Here is a 15694-nt window from a genome sequence, read left to right as displayed (position 1 = left end):
GCATGAGCATGTCGGATATCTTGGAACTGGAGTTACAGAGTTGTGACCTGGCATGTGGGTGTTGGGAATTGAACCTGGAATCTCTGGAACAACAGTCAGTGCTCTTAACTGGTGAGCCATCTCTCCAGCTCCCTTACTAAACTTAACCCATAGAGTTTACTATCACTATCCTTAACTTACAAATGAGAAAGCTGTGGTACACAGAGTTTAAGTGTCTTGTTCAGAGGTCTTCAGTCAATATTTCACACCAGACCAATCTGATGGTAAAGCCTAGGCTCACAGTCTGTAAGCTGTGTCTTTCCTCAGAATGGAGTAACCAGCAGGCCTGTTATTACTCCTAAGCTGGACTCCACAAACACCTGCACCTTGGGGTGCAGTCTGCATGTAACTGACAGACCCGAGCAACTCAGTCCCCTTGTTTCCTGATGAATAAGAGAGTAGGGCAGACCTGGTAGCCACTCACTCACCTTGATCCCATCTGTAGCATTGTGTACCACGGTGGTTTGCGGTTCCTGTGAGAGAAAATAAAAATTACCCTCCAGATTTGGGGACTTGAGCTCTTCCCTGAAGGATCCCCACGTCCTTACATAATACCCTTACAGATCCTATGATGATCACTGAGGCCTGCCCACCAGCCATCCCTATAAGACAAAATATACTGGCTCAACTAGGGTCCCAGAGTGGTAGGAAAGCCAGGGTTTAGCTGACAGCACTGGCTGGTAAAGAGAAGCTTGGAAGAGGCAGGTTGTCAGGGAGCCAAGAGGACAGGGGCTTCTGTACATGATCTTATTGGATCTAAGGGTTCTTCCTAGATTGGAGCTCCATGGGGCAAATATACAAGAGGAGCTGTGGGATTCAGAGCACAGGTCAGGCCCTGCCAACAGTGTCCATCAAGGGGTGCACAGAAGATGGGGACACAGGGAAAACAGAAAGATAAGTCTCCCAAAGAGACCTAGGATGCCCCTTCAGCAAGCTGAGCTGAGGGAAGTGCCCAATTCACCCACCTTCTGCCTTCCCTAGATGGCCCTATTGCACCACAGCAGATTGTAAGAGGGTCCACAGGAAGAAGGCATGGCAGGCATGATTGTTTGTCCTGCTCTTCCTGTATCCTCTGTGCTAGCTCACTTAGCCAGCCAGCACTGGCACAGAGGGCTCTGTGATATACAGTAGCCATGGAAGAACCTAGGGAGAGCTGAACAGAGGGGCTCTCTGGGACCAGAGAAATTTTGGGGAACCCCAATCTTCCTTCCTGTTCTTGACTATGCAAAGGAGAGGCTAAGAGAGGTTCTACAAAGAGGCCTATAAGTACTAATGATCAGGTGCCAAGAGAGCTCCTATCCTCTGCTTTTTTTTTTTTTTTTTTTAAACAATTTGCTTCCCCAGCCCCCTTAGCAAACCCACTGAGGGTGCCAGCTTGGGGGTGGGAGGCATGGCGGACAGCCCTGATCACTTTCCCCAACAGCAAAAGGTGTAGGAGCAGGTGGTTCTGCCATGCAGGATGGAGCATAGCCAAGCAGGAGAATGAAGGGAAAGGGACCTGCAGGGCAGCACACAGAGCAGTCTGCTCTATCAAAATAAAAAATGACAAAAGCTGAGGGGTCCTAGGGAGGTAAGGCAAGAAGAGGAAGTGGGAAAGGAGCAGGAGGCAGCCAGGGTCAGAGGCGGAGAAGCCGTAGTCAAAGGTACCATGGCCGTCTGCAAGGGCGCGGGCTCTTGGGCTGCGCTTACGAGACTGTTTTTGTTGTTGCTCTGTGGCTGAGACAAGAAAACAGATGGTTTAGTTCCTCCAGAGTCACCAATGTTGCTCAGATTTGACTTCCAGACCTCCCTTGTCCCCTGCTCTGGTGGAGAGGTGCTAGGCCTGAGGTCGCAACTGTAAGACTATGCAGATGGGGGCAATGGTTAGAGATAGTTTGAGAAAGGGAGAATTTGAGGAGTGCTAGAGACCTAGCTCTGGGGGCACCCTCACTGTAGGACTACCAAAGACTTGTTTTAAGGCACCGCTCTAGAAATCTCTGCTTATTCCAGGTGCCATGTCACTCCAGTCACACCAGACCCAAAAACATTCAGAATTTTCTTCCCACATTTCAGTGGTAAGGGTGGTGACTTAAAGCAGGATAACTGAGAGCTCTGGCTCCTCTGTGGCCCTTCCCCCAATACCTGAATTTCCTCTCTCCTTAAAATGCCAGCTTGAAGCTTGATATGAAAAGAGGAGAAAGGTAATGAGCAAGAGTACCTGGCCTAGGAGGTGGTGTCCAGAGAGGAAACGGGTGGAATTCAACTTTGAGTACAAAATATACCCACAGGTCTCAGGGGGCAGGACTACACCCTTCATCTTCCACCTGACAAAATCTTGGACTTCATCAGTTGGAAGTGAGGGCAGAGCTCCGAGGAAGAGCAGGCAAATTTCAATGGTGGCTGTGGCTTTAGTCCCAGTTCTCAGTCCCAGCAAAGAACAAGCTACCCAGCAAGCCAATATTCCTAATAGCAACCTTGACCATCAGGGATATTTCCTTGCCCTTTAAAATAATATAGAGTGGCATAGTCAAGAAGGAGTGTAGAGAGGCTGGAGAGGAAGGAAGGCCAATTTCTAGTGTAGGGAACCACAGCAATGCTCTGCTACCTCTTCCAATTCCCTAAGCAGTTCAGCTCAGTCTCATGGGGGGCCCAGTGGGGTCACAGATATGAAGGAGCAGCTTGACCACCTGAGCTCTTCAATAGGCACACAGACAAACGTGCCTCTAGTCAGAGCATAAATTAAGGTATGTTGATAGCCAGAATGCATTTCTTCTCTCCCAGGACACACACAGCATGCATCCAGACTCTTCACATTCTTGCCCAAAGGCCTCATGGACCAGATCTAAAGCTATATAACCCCAGCCTGTGGCTGAGATCTTCAAACTCAGGGTTAGGCATGGAATCTTTAGTTAACATCAAGTACTACAAGATAATACTGAAACCTATAGCCTAGAGAGGAATCCCTGTGGTCCAGGACAAAAAAAAAAAAAAAAAAAAAAAAAAAAAAAACCACAGCAACTGCTCTCTTGTGTTCCTACTCTGAAACAGCAGAGGGCAGGGCTCTCTTAGCTCAGTTATCGATGCTGATTTCCTCGTTGGGTCTGACTGAAAAAGGGCACCCAGCCTGCAAAGCCTAGATGACACTGGATGAGGTTGAGTAACCTACGATAAGATATGCCTTATCTGCAGAGGGTTGAGCTAACATCCAAGTGGCCACACTTCCAGTTATGATGGATGGTTTCATAATGACTAGACTGCCATGTTCCCTTGGTGCCCTGTGTCCCATGAGAAAAAATGCATTTACTATAGTCTTTCAGTGTAGCTGTTATCCCTGAGGGCTGGGTGGGCAGGCTACAACCCTGTGCCTAGCAGGAAAATGGGATTTTCACAGAACAAGGTTTAGAGTCAGGAGCCAGGAGTCAACCATTAGCTTTTCTCATTACATGGCTGACTACTAAACAAATGTCAGGCTCCTAGGAAGCAGCTGCTCATGCCTGCAGAACAGGCCTTATCTCTCAAGTGATGGTAAGGGTCTCTCCCTGTGCTTGCTGCCTTTCTCCAAAGTCCCTATTGGCTTTACTCCCTGCATTGGACTGCAGGAGGCTACCCAACCTCCACAGCAAGGAGTGCCATACCTCACCTTCCAATGCCCATTTTTAAGACCACGGGGGTGACCTTGGGCAATGGCCCCCGCCTGGAATGACAGGCCACGCCTGCCCCGCACAGCACAGACATGCAGTGAGGATGAGTGATGAACACGCACATGGCAGAATGGGTCTGCATGGCTGGCAGGCGGGTACAAGCAGCATGAAGTGGGCAGATGGGTGGGCAGGCAAGGCTCACCATTAGGTGCACGCTGGAACTCGACTTCCTTTTCTGGACACACCACAGCAAAAGGGAAAGAGAAGGGGAAAGAGGAGGTAAGAAGAAAGCACAGAGACGTTGCAGGTTAGTGCACCAGCTTGGGCTCTGCGTGAGGGGACAGAGGAGAAAAAGGAGGAGGGAAGAGGAGGGACCCCAGAGTCTAGCACCAGAGGGGTTAAAACAGTACAGAGACCACAGACACATACACTCTTCCAGCTGCTAGAGAAGAACTGTCAGGTTCACAAACACAGATATTTAGTGTGCCCTGAGAAGTCTGTCTTGTTTAGTCACAGGTATATGTGGGGAACATTTGACTGCTGCAAATTGCAAGGGTACTCACATTCTCTACAGCCAGGTCTGTCTAAAATGTGAGTGAGCAGTTACGAGAGAAGTAACAAAAGCTACCACAGGATGGTCTCAGTTTTAATAACATTTGACTTCTGAACTCGGGCTGTTCAGCTGTGAATGCTGTTCAGATAAAGATGCTGGACTCTATCTTAATGTTTAAATTTCAACTTTTCCCAGTCAGCATAGCCATGCTAGTTTAAAAGACTTCTCTGTTCTATTGCTTTTTGTAATTACCAGAACTAAAAGCATAGAGAGCTGGTGATTAAGAGTACAGTGACCAAACATACAGTGATAGAAGCCTGGGAGAGTGTGGAGAATGGTAACTAACTCCTTAACTAACTCACTCCTTAACATCTCTTCACTAGATGCTCAGATCTCAGGATCTGTGTAACAAGAGCATCAAATTAAGAGCAAACAGCACACTGAAAATACACCAGAGCACACTAAGCGCTTAGGGTAATTATGACTTTTATAATTAACTCACTGGGAGACAGAAATCCCCTTGGAATATGTCTGTTGTTTGACCTTTGTACATTCACTTAATGGCATTCAATCCCACTTACTGAGGGTTGTTCTGGGCAAAATAAACATATCTGAGAAATGGTTTTTGTCCTCACAGGACCAACATTCTACTCAAGTTTTCTAGAAGGGGGGCTACTAATATTTAAAAGAATATTTCAGAGGATAATGGGAGTATGGGTACATATATGAAAATGTCATACCCACTATTACATATAATTTATATGCAAAACATTAAAACATAAATTTGTCCATAATTTTGATTTGAATTAAAGGAAAATAAAAACCTATAGTAGGCTTCTTTTTGTATTAGTCCATTATTTTGCTTTGGGACAGGGTCTTACTACATAAATAGGCTGACCCTAGACTTGCAATCCCCCTGCCTCAGTCTCTTATGTAGTTGAATGACAGGTATAGGTCACCACACTGGACTTTATAACCATTTTTGTTGTCATTTTAGAGCAGGGCTTCAAGGAGTTCATACTGCCTCTGACCAAGTTTTGTAGCCAAAAATAATTAATTTGAACTCCTGATCCTCCTTGTCTATGAAGTGTGTTACCATGCCCAGCTTGCATATCCCTCAAAAGGAGGGAGTCACCTTACATATGTATCTATCATTGCCATCCATCTAGATGCCCTCCCTAGTACTCATCTACCTATTTAATTTTCTTACCCTTCTATCCAAGTAGTACTCATATTCATATCCCTCTTATAACTTTCCCCCTCTGGATAGGTTCTCACTCCTCTACCTCAGCCTCCCAACTATTGGAGTTCTAGTGTGAGTCACTACACCTATCTACCACGGATACTCTGAAGGAAGGGCCATTATCTTACCTACCTTTGTAAGTTCGAGTGTCTTTAGAAGCCGGACAGTTGATATTAGATCAATAAATGTGCCAGGCTGTGCCAGGCTGACCAGATTTGCTGAAGGTGGCTTTCCCCAAGCTAAAGCAGAACATGTCTCTAATGTCAACTTTGAGAAGGTGCCAGGCCTGACTTGGTTCTGGTGATTTTCAGTGGCTGGTGGTAAAAGGCTGGTGCAGCCATTTTATCTGGACCTTGCATTCAGACGGAAACCTTTCAGCTGTTGCTTTTCTACCTCATGAGAAGTAAGTTCTTAGCTTTTCTCCTGGATGCTCTGCTGGTCCTGAATAGTCCTACAGGCAAACAAATTGTCCTTTCACTCTGAGGCTGTTTCCTAGTGCCATGTCCTTCAGTTCTCTGTCCATCTTTTCAGGGCTTTGCCCTCAGCCACACACAGCTGAGCTTTTTCTCAACTACAACACACCACTGTTTAAACACTAGAAAGGACCATGTCTGACTTCTTTTTGAAAACTGCACATAAATTTAAAATTTTACACAATTAAAGGGTTCAGGCCTCTTTTTCATATTCAAAACAACTGCTCAAAAAGTACTTAAATGTAACCTCTGCTTTTTCTTCTTTTTATTTAAAAACAACAAAAACTTGGATGGCCACTCTGGCCTGAAACTAGCAGAAGAATGCCAAGCTGCCAGAGGCCTCAAAGAATTTGAGTGTTTGTGGTTCCCGTCAGTCCCAGCCTTTAGAAGAATTCAACTGGACAGTGGTGCCAACATGCACTCAGGAGGCAGAAGCACTCAGGAGGCAGAAGCAGGCAGAGCTCTGCGAGTTTGAACAAGCCTGGTCTATAGAGTGAGTTAACAGACAACCATGGCTACCCAGAGACCCTGGGTCACTAGATCAACCTTCAGAGAAACCTAAACAGAACCTCAGGTTCTTTGATTCAAAATCACGGCACACAGCACCCACTCAAACCAACACTAGCTATCTGGGACACCTCACAGAGACATCTGAACAACGGGAAGAAGAGCGTTCTGTGAACAGTCAGCAGAAGAAACCAGGGGAAAGAGCACTGGTAAGGGAAAAGGGAGTCTAGAAGAATCTGATGCTGAAAGCTCGGGGCCTTCTGAGTGACTTTACAGACTTCTCTCACAATTTTGGCCATCAGCTCAAATTTCAAGAGAGCCCACAAAGGTCACATGTTCTACATTTTGTCCTCTTGCGTTTTCTAATCACACATTTATATGTTACTGAATAAGAAAGACTATAATCACACTATAAACAATTTGAAAAACAAAGGGGAAATTGAGTGAATTTTGCCCAAATTCCTATTGTTCTTGTAGTTTTTTCATATGCAATTAAAATAGTATTAAAAGCTACATGTTACAGAGAAGTTCATGCTATACTTTAAAATTAGTTTTGTTTTTTTGTGTTTGTTGTTGTTTTGTTTTGGTTTTGGTTTCTCATTCTATGTAACCCTGGCTGTCCTGGAACTTGTTCTGTAGACCAGGCTGTCCTAAAACTCACAGAAATCCTCCAGCCTTTGCTTCCTGAATGCTGGTATTAGAGGCGTGCACCACCACGATTCATTTTTGAACGAATTTTGTACTCCTGACCCTCCTGCCTCTAGGTACTATGGGCATAGGCATATACCAATTTGTCCTTTTTTTTTTTTTTTTTAAGAGAATAATTTGATTTGCTGATAAATATTAATGAATGGTCCAGGTGAAAAGTTTGAAAAGTAGAGAAAACCCACAATAATAGAAAAACATTTAGGAACCCCGATGTTACCAAATTACCCATCACTTAGTGAAGCTATGATTAAATATATCAGTAAGTTTTCTTTTGTTGTTGCTTTTCTGTCTCCATATTGTATGTTGAATAAGATTCTACAGTTATGTTGTATTTTAAAAGATACACCTTAGGAGCTGGAGAGGTGACTCAGCAGATGATTTGGCAATTCTTGCAACATGGCAATTCATAACTGGTTACTCCAGTTCCACATCTGCCTGAAGAGGCCAGAGAAGGGTCTCAGCTCCCCAGGAACTGGAGTTACTGACTGTTATAAATTATCAAAGGTGACTAAACTCCAGTCTTCTGCAACAGTAGCAAACGCTCCTGAGTCAGCTCTCCAACCCAGGGTGGTTTTTTTTTTTTTTCCTTTTTTCTTTCTTACTTTTTAATGTTTAGTTTTTCAAGACAGGTTTTCTCTGTGTAGCTTTGGAAACTGTCCTGGAACTCACTCTATAGACCAAGCTGGCCTCAAACAGATTGCCTCTTTGAGTATTGGGATTAAAGGTATGTGCCACTACCACCCAGGATAAATAACTTTCTAATGATCTAGTAAATGGATTTCTCGTTGTTACTTAATTATTTATTTCCAGCTGGCTTTTGAAACAGTTTCCATCTTCTCATATAAATCATCTTTCTGCTTTCACCTTTTCTTATTTTTATTTTGTATTTCTTTGGGATAATTCTTAGAAGAAAATGCTTAGAAGGTAGGAACATCTGTATGGCTTTGATACTGGTTTTTACTACGATCACTAAAGAATCAAAAGTAACACATTCCTCCAACACACACACACAGCTTCTCTGTGTAAGCCTGACTATACTGGAACTCACTGTAGACCAGGCTCACTGTTTCAATTTGCATTTCATTGATAGTAAAAAGGCTAAAAGTTGTTATCCCGGCTTATTCTTTTTTTTCTCTCTCTCTGTTTTTTTCTAGACAGGGTTTCTCTGTAGTTTTGGAATCTGTCCTGGAACTCACTCTGTAGACCAGGCTGGCCTTGAACTCAGAGATCCTCCTGCCTCTGTCTCCCAAGTGCTGGGATTAAAGGCTTACAACTCTACCACCCAGCCATCTTAATCTATTTTCATCTTCAGATGATCAATACATCTTCTTAGATCATCTTTCTGAGGTTGTATTTGTTAAACTCTTTAATAATAAAGGGATTTCCTTGCCACCACACCTACTATGAATGCTTCCCAGTCCGCTGTGTCTCCTACGTCTCCTGCTACCTGCCAGTGCTAAGGTCTGGGCATGCTAGGCAAGTTCTCTACAGCTTACTTATATCTCCAACAGTTGTTAGTCTGCTAACTTTGGTCATCCCTTTTTAAAACTTGTTTCTTGGCCTCTTACCCCATCAGAATAGTGAAACCTTTTTCTCAGGAAAAGAAAGCATAGTATTAAACTCATTTACCAAGTACATGTCAGGGTCATACAACAGGGCCTAGTTTTCCACATGTCCCCATTTACCCAGCAGCTGTCTGCACATCCCCCCACCCCCGTACTTAGTAGAGTCTAGCACTGCTGCCCATTTTTTCTTCTCCAGCACCTGCTCCTTTTAATAATACAATCCCATTTCCTCCTTTCATTACATCTTTAAATTTTCACATGCTTTAGACTTATATGAGAGAAGGCATGAATTAAAATTCAATAGTTGATTCTGTCTCCCACTCAAAGCCCCTAGAATCTAAATTACATGCTTGCTGGGCAGTGGTGGTACACACCTTTAGTCCAGGCACTAGGGAGGCAGAGGCAGGCAGATCTCTGTAAGGCCAGCCTGGTTTATAGAACAATTCTAGGATAGCCAGAGCAACACAGAAAAAAACTTGTTTTGCTATACTCTTGAAATTGATTTTATAAAGACTTAGGAGATGGCTCAGAGGTTAAGAATACTGGCTGCTCTTCCAGAGGTCCTGAGTTCAATGCCCAGCACCTGTACAATGGCTCACAGCCTGTAATGAGATCTGATGCCCTCTTCTGCCACGCAGGCAGAACAATATATATCCTTTAAAAAAAAAAAAAAAAAAAAAAAGATTATTCTTATTTTATGTGTATAGGTATTTTGCCTTCATATATGTCTGTGTACCATGTGTATGCAGTGCCCATAGGGGTCAGAAAAGGTCACTGGATCCTCTGGAAATGGAGTTACAGACAGTTGTGAGCTGCCACATGGGTGCTGGGAATTGAACTTTTTGCAAAAGCAAAAAGTGTTCATAACCACTGAACTATCTCTCCAGCCCAAATCAATAACTTAGGTTGGTGTGTCTTTCTGTGATATATGGTATGCTAAAGAAGTGCTCTACCACTAAGACACACCCCTGGCTCTAGAGTCTGTGTATATATTATAATTATCGTCTTAGCCTAATGGTTATACTAGAGTCATCTTTAAAACTGTTGTCTCAAAAATTTTGAGTCTGCAAAGATAGATATGATGGCATACACCTGTAATCCCAGTACCTGGGAGGGAGAGGCAAGAGAATCAGGAGTTCAAGGCTGAAGACTGACTCCTCCCTGGGTCGTACCACGTGGTTCCTAGGGCCACTAAAAACATCTCCATCAGCTATGCCACCTGTCCCTTAAACTCAATGGGATCAAAACAAAGCTCTTCCCACCTGGGCACATACATATTCATAAGTACTTTGTCTCAATAGTCAAGGCTGGAAGCCTTGACATTGTCTGATTTTTTTTTTTTTTTTGAGACAGGATCTCTACATAGCCCTGGCTGTCTCAGAACTTATGTCTGTAGCTTGCCTCTGCCTCTTTTATTTTGTTTTAAGATAGGGTTTCTCTAAGTAGCCTTGGTTGTCTTGGAACTCTTGCCTCTGCCTCTTGAGTGCTGAAATGAAAGGTGTTTACCACTATGCCCAGCTAATTCATTTCCTCCCTCCCTCCCTCCCTCCCTCCCTCCCTCCCTCCCTCCCTCCCTCCCTCCCTCCCTCCCTCCACAGTGTTGTGTTATGCAGCTCAAGTTAGAGGTGAACTTTCGACCTTCCTACTATAGCCTCCACAATGCAAAGTTTACAAGAATACACAATGCCCAGCCCGTGGATTCTTCTAAAACCAACCATACCTAGTTGAGTCTTTCCAAGCACAGCTCTAACCACAGCAGGTATTCCTTGTGTTGTGGGTATAGTCAGACCATGACTTCAGGTAACCTCTATGCTCATTAGTTACAATCTGTGCCATCCTATTGGTCAATAATTTTGATATTTTCCCTTGATATTTCTGACCATCTTTTCTTTATCTGCAAGTTATTACATATCTTGACACCTCTATGCACAGTTCTTTCCTTCTTCCATTTACCCATGTACACTCAGACATACCTCTATTTTCCTTATTATAGGGATTGAATCCAGGGTCTCATGAATATTAAGGTACCCCTAGCCCTTCAAATCTTTATCATCTCTCTTACCATATCTTTCCTATTCAGGCAAACAGTATTTTCCATAGTCTAACAAACTTTAAATTAGATTGCTTAGGTGGATTAATGTGGCTGTTTTGGTCCCTGCAGCATCAAGGAATGAAACTTAGGGCCTTACTGTTTTCTACCACTAAGGTATAAAAGTCCACCCTTACAGTGCTAGTCATAATTTTGACTGCTTTTTCTTCCTATTAGGTTTTACTATGTTACTTCAAGCTAGCCTCACTCTCACTATAAATATACTAATATATAAGTATTAGTATAACAATATGTACCAGCTTATATCTTTCTACCATATATCTTGTGTTCTAATTGGACAGAAACTTCAAAATGTATGACAATTCATACAATATATTTAGGTTACACTGTTTCATTTTAAAGAAAATGCATTCAAGTGTAAAAGTGGGGGGGGGGGAATGAAAGCTGTTCTCCTGTCTTGCCTTCATCTCCAACTCCATACCTTAGACATTCCCTAAATGGGTTCATCTTCTCTCCCCCTAAGCTTATTCCCAAGAGCTTCTGGTAGGAGCTCCCTTAATGAAAGCCTTTCTTCCTGTTTGGCTACTCATCTCGTTCATGCCTAGAACCAGGGGGCTATCCCAAAACCACAGTTCCGTATGAGCAGGTGTGAGTGGCTGCTAAGTCCCCCACCTAGTAGCAGAAAGAAACGAAAGCAAACATGCAGGGAACAAGGAAACAAGAAAGGCACAGGGGAGGGGAATGGGACAAACGAAAGCAAACATGCAGGGAACAAGGAAACAAGAAAGGCACAGGGGAGGGGAATGGGACACATGTACATAACTGTGGACATATACTCCTGGGAAAAAGTCTAGTTTGTGCTCTTGTTAGAGATTATACTTTGGTTAATTTCTTGGTTTGAAATTCTCTAATGTATCAGTTGGTGACCCAGCCCCAGGACACTTATTGCCTATCTCCCACATACCCTGTATTCTTTGAGTGTCTGCAGCCACTTCTTTTCATCCCTGCCAAGTCACTACTCTAGGCCCTTGTATTCTCTGACTCACACAGGAAAAATCCCTTTACCAGATGGAAATGAGCTGTGACACACCATTGTCCCTTCATTTACAGAAGCTTGAGACTCTCAGTCAGTGGCACCTGACCTGGGATCTGAAAGTGGTTTGCAGAAAAACACCAGAGAGGTAGTAGTGGCTTCAAGTTCCCAGTACAGTACCCTGCCTGAGTTACAATGGCACACTGGTTTGTTTTGATTAAAAGAAGTTGTGCAAAAAGGGACAAGAATAACCAAATGGTCCAAACAAATCGGAAACCTACAGAGTCCAGCCCTGGAGATGAGGTTGGTATACAGAGGTCAGATTCTAGGAAACCATAACTTGGATCATTCCCCCAACATTTTTCCCATCTATCTAAGGTCAGGAGACCCATATCCCTTCTTCCCTCTCAGGCCAGTGGTGGAACCTTCTGTTCCAAGCACGAAGGCTTAAACAAAACAAAACAAACAAACAAAAAAAAATCAATCAATCAAACAAACAAACAAAAAAACAGCAAGGACAAGATTCCTACGGGAAGGGAGAAAGGGAGAACAAGATACCTAGAATCCCTCAGCAACTGCTGGGAGAGAAGCCAATCTCTGGTCAGAGGACTGGAGAAATACCTACCTTGACACCGCCATCTGACTTCTTGTTCAATAGGCTTTTGGCAGCTGTGAAAACAAAGAGGCAAGTCATGTCTCAGCATCACATCCTCTCTTCAACCTGGCAGCCAGATCTATGAGAAACTGCTGAGCTAACAAGGGGCCAGGAGCCTCCATGACTCCTGAAAAAAGGCCATTGCAGTAGCTCCTCTGCAGGAAAGCCGTCTTGAGGAGAAGCAGAAACCCTGTGCTTAGGAAGAGAAAGCACATTTGGTACTAAAGCATCCTGGGGGCACTGGGAGTACTGTACTCAACAGCTCCTACCCAGGCCTGGAAACAGAATGCCAATGTGAAATGGTTGAGGGCTCCATTTCTGGACACCATGGAAGTTCTCTCAATGGAAGGATGCAAGACATCTCCGGTTTTTTCAAGAAAATAGCGTCACAGAACATGAAGGAGACCAGACATGAAGACAGACAGTCACAGACACAGAAACCAGGACCACCTACAGGAGGGTTTGCCAAGGGGCTGAAGCCTTCACTGGGCAGGACCTCACCCAGTTTATTGGGTTCTAGCTGTCACCCTTTCACGTTCTCTGGATCCATGAGCATGGACTGGCTAGAATTACGAGCTGCCAAACAGATTCCAGCTAGCCATGGGATTATATTCAAGGCTGATGACCTACACCAGGCAGATGGTGACACCCGAAGGCCACAAAGGTCATAGGAAGGCAGTAGACAGAGGGTGGGAGAATTCTGGGAGGCCAGGGATATAGAACAAGCCCAACTCTCTGATTCACCTGGATTGCCCTAGATTTCTATCTTGGTTCTAACCACTTGCTTGCTGTGTTTTGTGACTGACCACAAGTGGGTTACTTAACCACAATGAGTCTCAAAGTATTTGTTTATAAAATTGGATGAAACAGCCCCTAGGTCATAGAACAGTGGTGGGGATACAATGGAACCATATCTAAAAATAACTCAGCAGAGTGCCTGGCACGTAAGAACCATTGATCATGACCATCACTGTGACTGCTGCCACTATCTTCTGTCCTTCAGGTGGACACTCGCATCTAAGCTATGCTCTTTCTCCAGTGAAAGAACATAGCTTCAAAGCAAAAAAAAAAAAAAAAAAAAAAAAAAAAAGCCTTTATTCTTAACTCCAGTCATGCTGTGTATTTGGGCAAGTAAATTTTTAATGTGTTTATAGCAGTAAGCCTAACCACCTACTGTCACATACTGGTTCTCAACTCACTAGAATCACTTGGAAAACTTTTAAAAACACTTATATTTATCTCATCTACCTAGGATTCTGTTTTGTCTGGTGTGGAACCTTGGCATCAGGGTTTTGTTTTATCAGCTCCCAGGTGGTTGGTGTTCCTGTCTAGTCAGGTGAGAACCTACAACATGTATGTTCCTAAGTATCTCTGTGTTACTTGTTATCATTACAGAGATGAGGGAATGAGGGATGGGTGAGCTGACATGATTTGCTCAGAGTATGACAGGGCTAAAAGTCAGGCAAGGATTTTGTACTCCACAGCCTTTTAAGCCAGGAGGTCTGTAAACTCTAGGCTTCAAATTTTTGAGGCTTTCTCTGAGGGGTCTTAAATTGTGTTGCAAGGTTCTAGTCAGCACTACACAGCTTCAGGCCATGCCCAGGGTTGTTTGCAGGTCAAGCCCTTTGACCATCTGGAGGAAAGGCTCCTACTGCCCAACTCCAAGTCCCCAGGCTATTGCCTCCTGAGAGTTGGCAAGCACCCAGCATGCACGGCTGGTTAGGGGCCTTCATAACATCAATGTGCTTGCAGATGCTAAGTTAGGTGGTCCGTATGGCATGCCCATCTCAGCCCACAAGCATGGGACTTGCCTCCCTGGTGAGTGGGCCTGGCATGCTGGCCCTACTGTTGGGGTGGCAGGGAGCCAAGGCAGGCGGTCAGGGAGGACTCATGCCACGTACCTTGCCCGGCCAGGCCGGCGGCGCTCGCGGCAGGCGAGGCGGGGGCGGAGCTCTGCCTGCCAACTGAGGGGATACAATCTCTCAGTGCACAGAGCTGCCGCAAAGCCACAGGGGCCAATCAGCAGCGAGCATGCCCCAACACGAGGCATAGAAACTGCTGGCCGCCCACGCACAGCAAGGCCTGGGTGGCATGGCCAAGCCAGCCGAGCTGGGGTAGAGGAGGCACCAGGGGGCAGACTGAGAAGGCAGGAGCAGCCAGGCCTACAGCAGTCTGGGGGCCTGTGAGGCTTGGACAAGCTGAATATCATGCCTCTACTTCATGGCAATGGCTTCATTGCTTGTCTCATAATCACTTCAAGTTAAGAGCCCAAGGGTAAAAGCCTGACCTGGTGGGAGGCAGGTACCTTTTCTGAGGTTTAAATGAGCCTGTTACTACAGTGCCTAGAGCATAGGGCATGTCCCTAACCACATTCCAAATAACAGAGGGACTGGGGCATGGGAAGGCTCCCACATGGCCCTTGGGCAGCTATTTTTTATGGATAAGGCCCAGCTCCTCCCTTAGACACAGGCCTTCCTCCCTGTAAGGAGGCAGCAAACAGAGGTGGCTTTTCTCAGTCTGCATTTCACTGTTCACTGAGCGTGAAGATGCCCACGAAAGGAGCCCCAGAAACAAACAAAGGCTGTCAAAGTAGATGCCAACATCTGCCCTACTATTTACCCCAATTGATGGGGTAAACAGCTAGTTTGTGCCTAGAGAAATAAGTGACCATCTTTTACATTGTAGAAATCTCCTTCTGAATGTCTATGGTTCTATCCTCACCTGTCCCAAATTTAGGGCTAAAGAAGCCAACATGGAGTGCTTGCAGCACCGTTGTTTTTGTTGTCCCTTCTGACCTAGGCTCTTGAAGGATGAGTCAAGGCTCTCTCCTAGAAGAGCCTGACTGCCTCAAACGATGACCCTAATTTCCTGAAATGGAGAGGGAGGCTGATTATGACAGGCCAGGGCACTTGCTACACAAGCAGCAGCAGGCTGTCTTCTTCCTTTGATTCAGAGCAGAGAGGAAATATCACCACTCTATGGGCAGCTCAGAAATGCCCTTGAGTGTCCTCAAAGAAGCTCTTAAATCCAGAAAATAAAACTGAGTTTACAGGGTAATGTGCACCGTAGGGGCTACAAAGCTATCTTTGCAGAAGTTAACAAGCCATAGGACCCTGCTCCCTTCCTTCTAGTATGCAGCTGATATAGGAATAAACCTCCAAACCAGGGTCCTGATAGCCTGGAACCCTGGGGTTCAAGGGCAAGAGTTTATGGAGCCCTAGCCCCCCCTGCCTGAAGCCTCCTCCAAG

General features: G+C 44.8%; 1 protein-coding gene across 19 annotated transcripts in view; it reads right to left on the bottom strand.

Annotated features, from left to right (window-relative positions):
- The window catches only part of Camk2g (calcium/calmodulin dependent protein kinase II gamma), a 58593-nt gene that overhangs the window by 9675 nt on the left and 33224 nt on the right, over nucleotides 1–15694 (bottom strand). For 3 of the 19 annotated variants that reach the window (XM_051174532.1, XM_051174518.1, XM_051174525.1), the window contains exons 13-17: nucleotides 14348–14410; nucleotides 12417–12460; nucleotides 3862–3894; nucleotides 1687–1755; nucleotides 468–512 (exon numbers count right to left, since the gene is read on the bottom strand). In XM_051174532.1, coding sequence (XP_051030489.1) covers nucleotides 468–512; nucleotides 1687–1755; nucleotides 3862–3894; nucleotides 12417–12460; nucleotides 14348–14410 — 254 coding nt within the window. The remainder of the gene's footprint in view (nucleotides 1–467; nucleotides 513–1686; nucleotides 1756–3861; nucleotides 3895–12416; nucleotides 12461–14347; nucleotides 14411–15694) is intronic. The other 16 variants (XM_051174522.1, XM_051174531.1, XM_051174537.1 and 13 more) reach the window with 7 other exon arrangements.

This window comes from Phodopus roborovskii, unplaced genomic scaffold, assembly GCF_943737965.1.
Source record: "Phodopus roborovskii unplaced genomic scaffold, PHOROB, whole genome shotgun sequence".
In the NCBI taxonomy this organism is placed as follows: Eukaryota; Metazoa; Chordata; class Mammalia; order Rodentia; family Cricetidae; genus Phodopus; species Phodopus roborovskii.
This window is presented reverse-complemented; position numbering and strand designations above follow the sequence as displayed.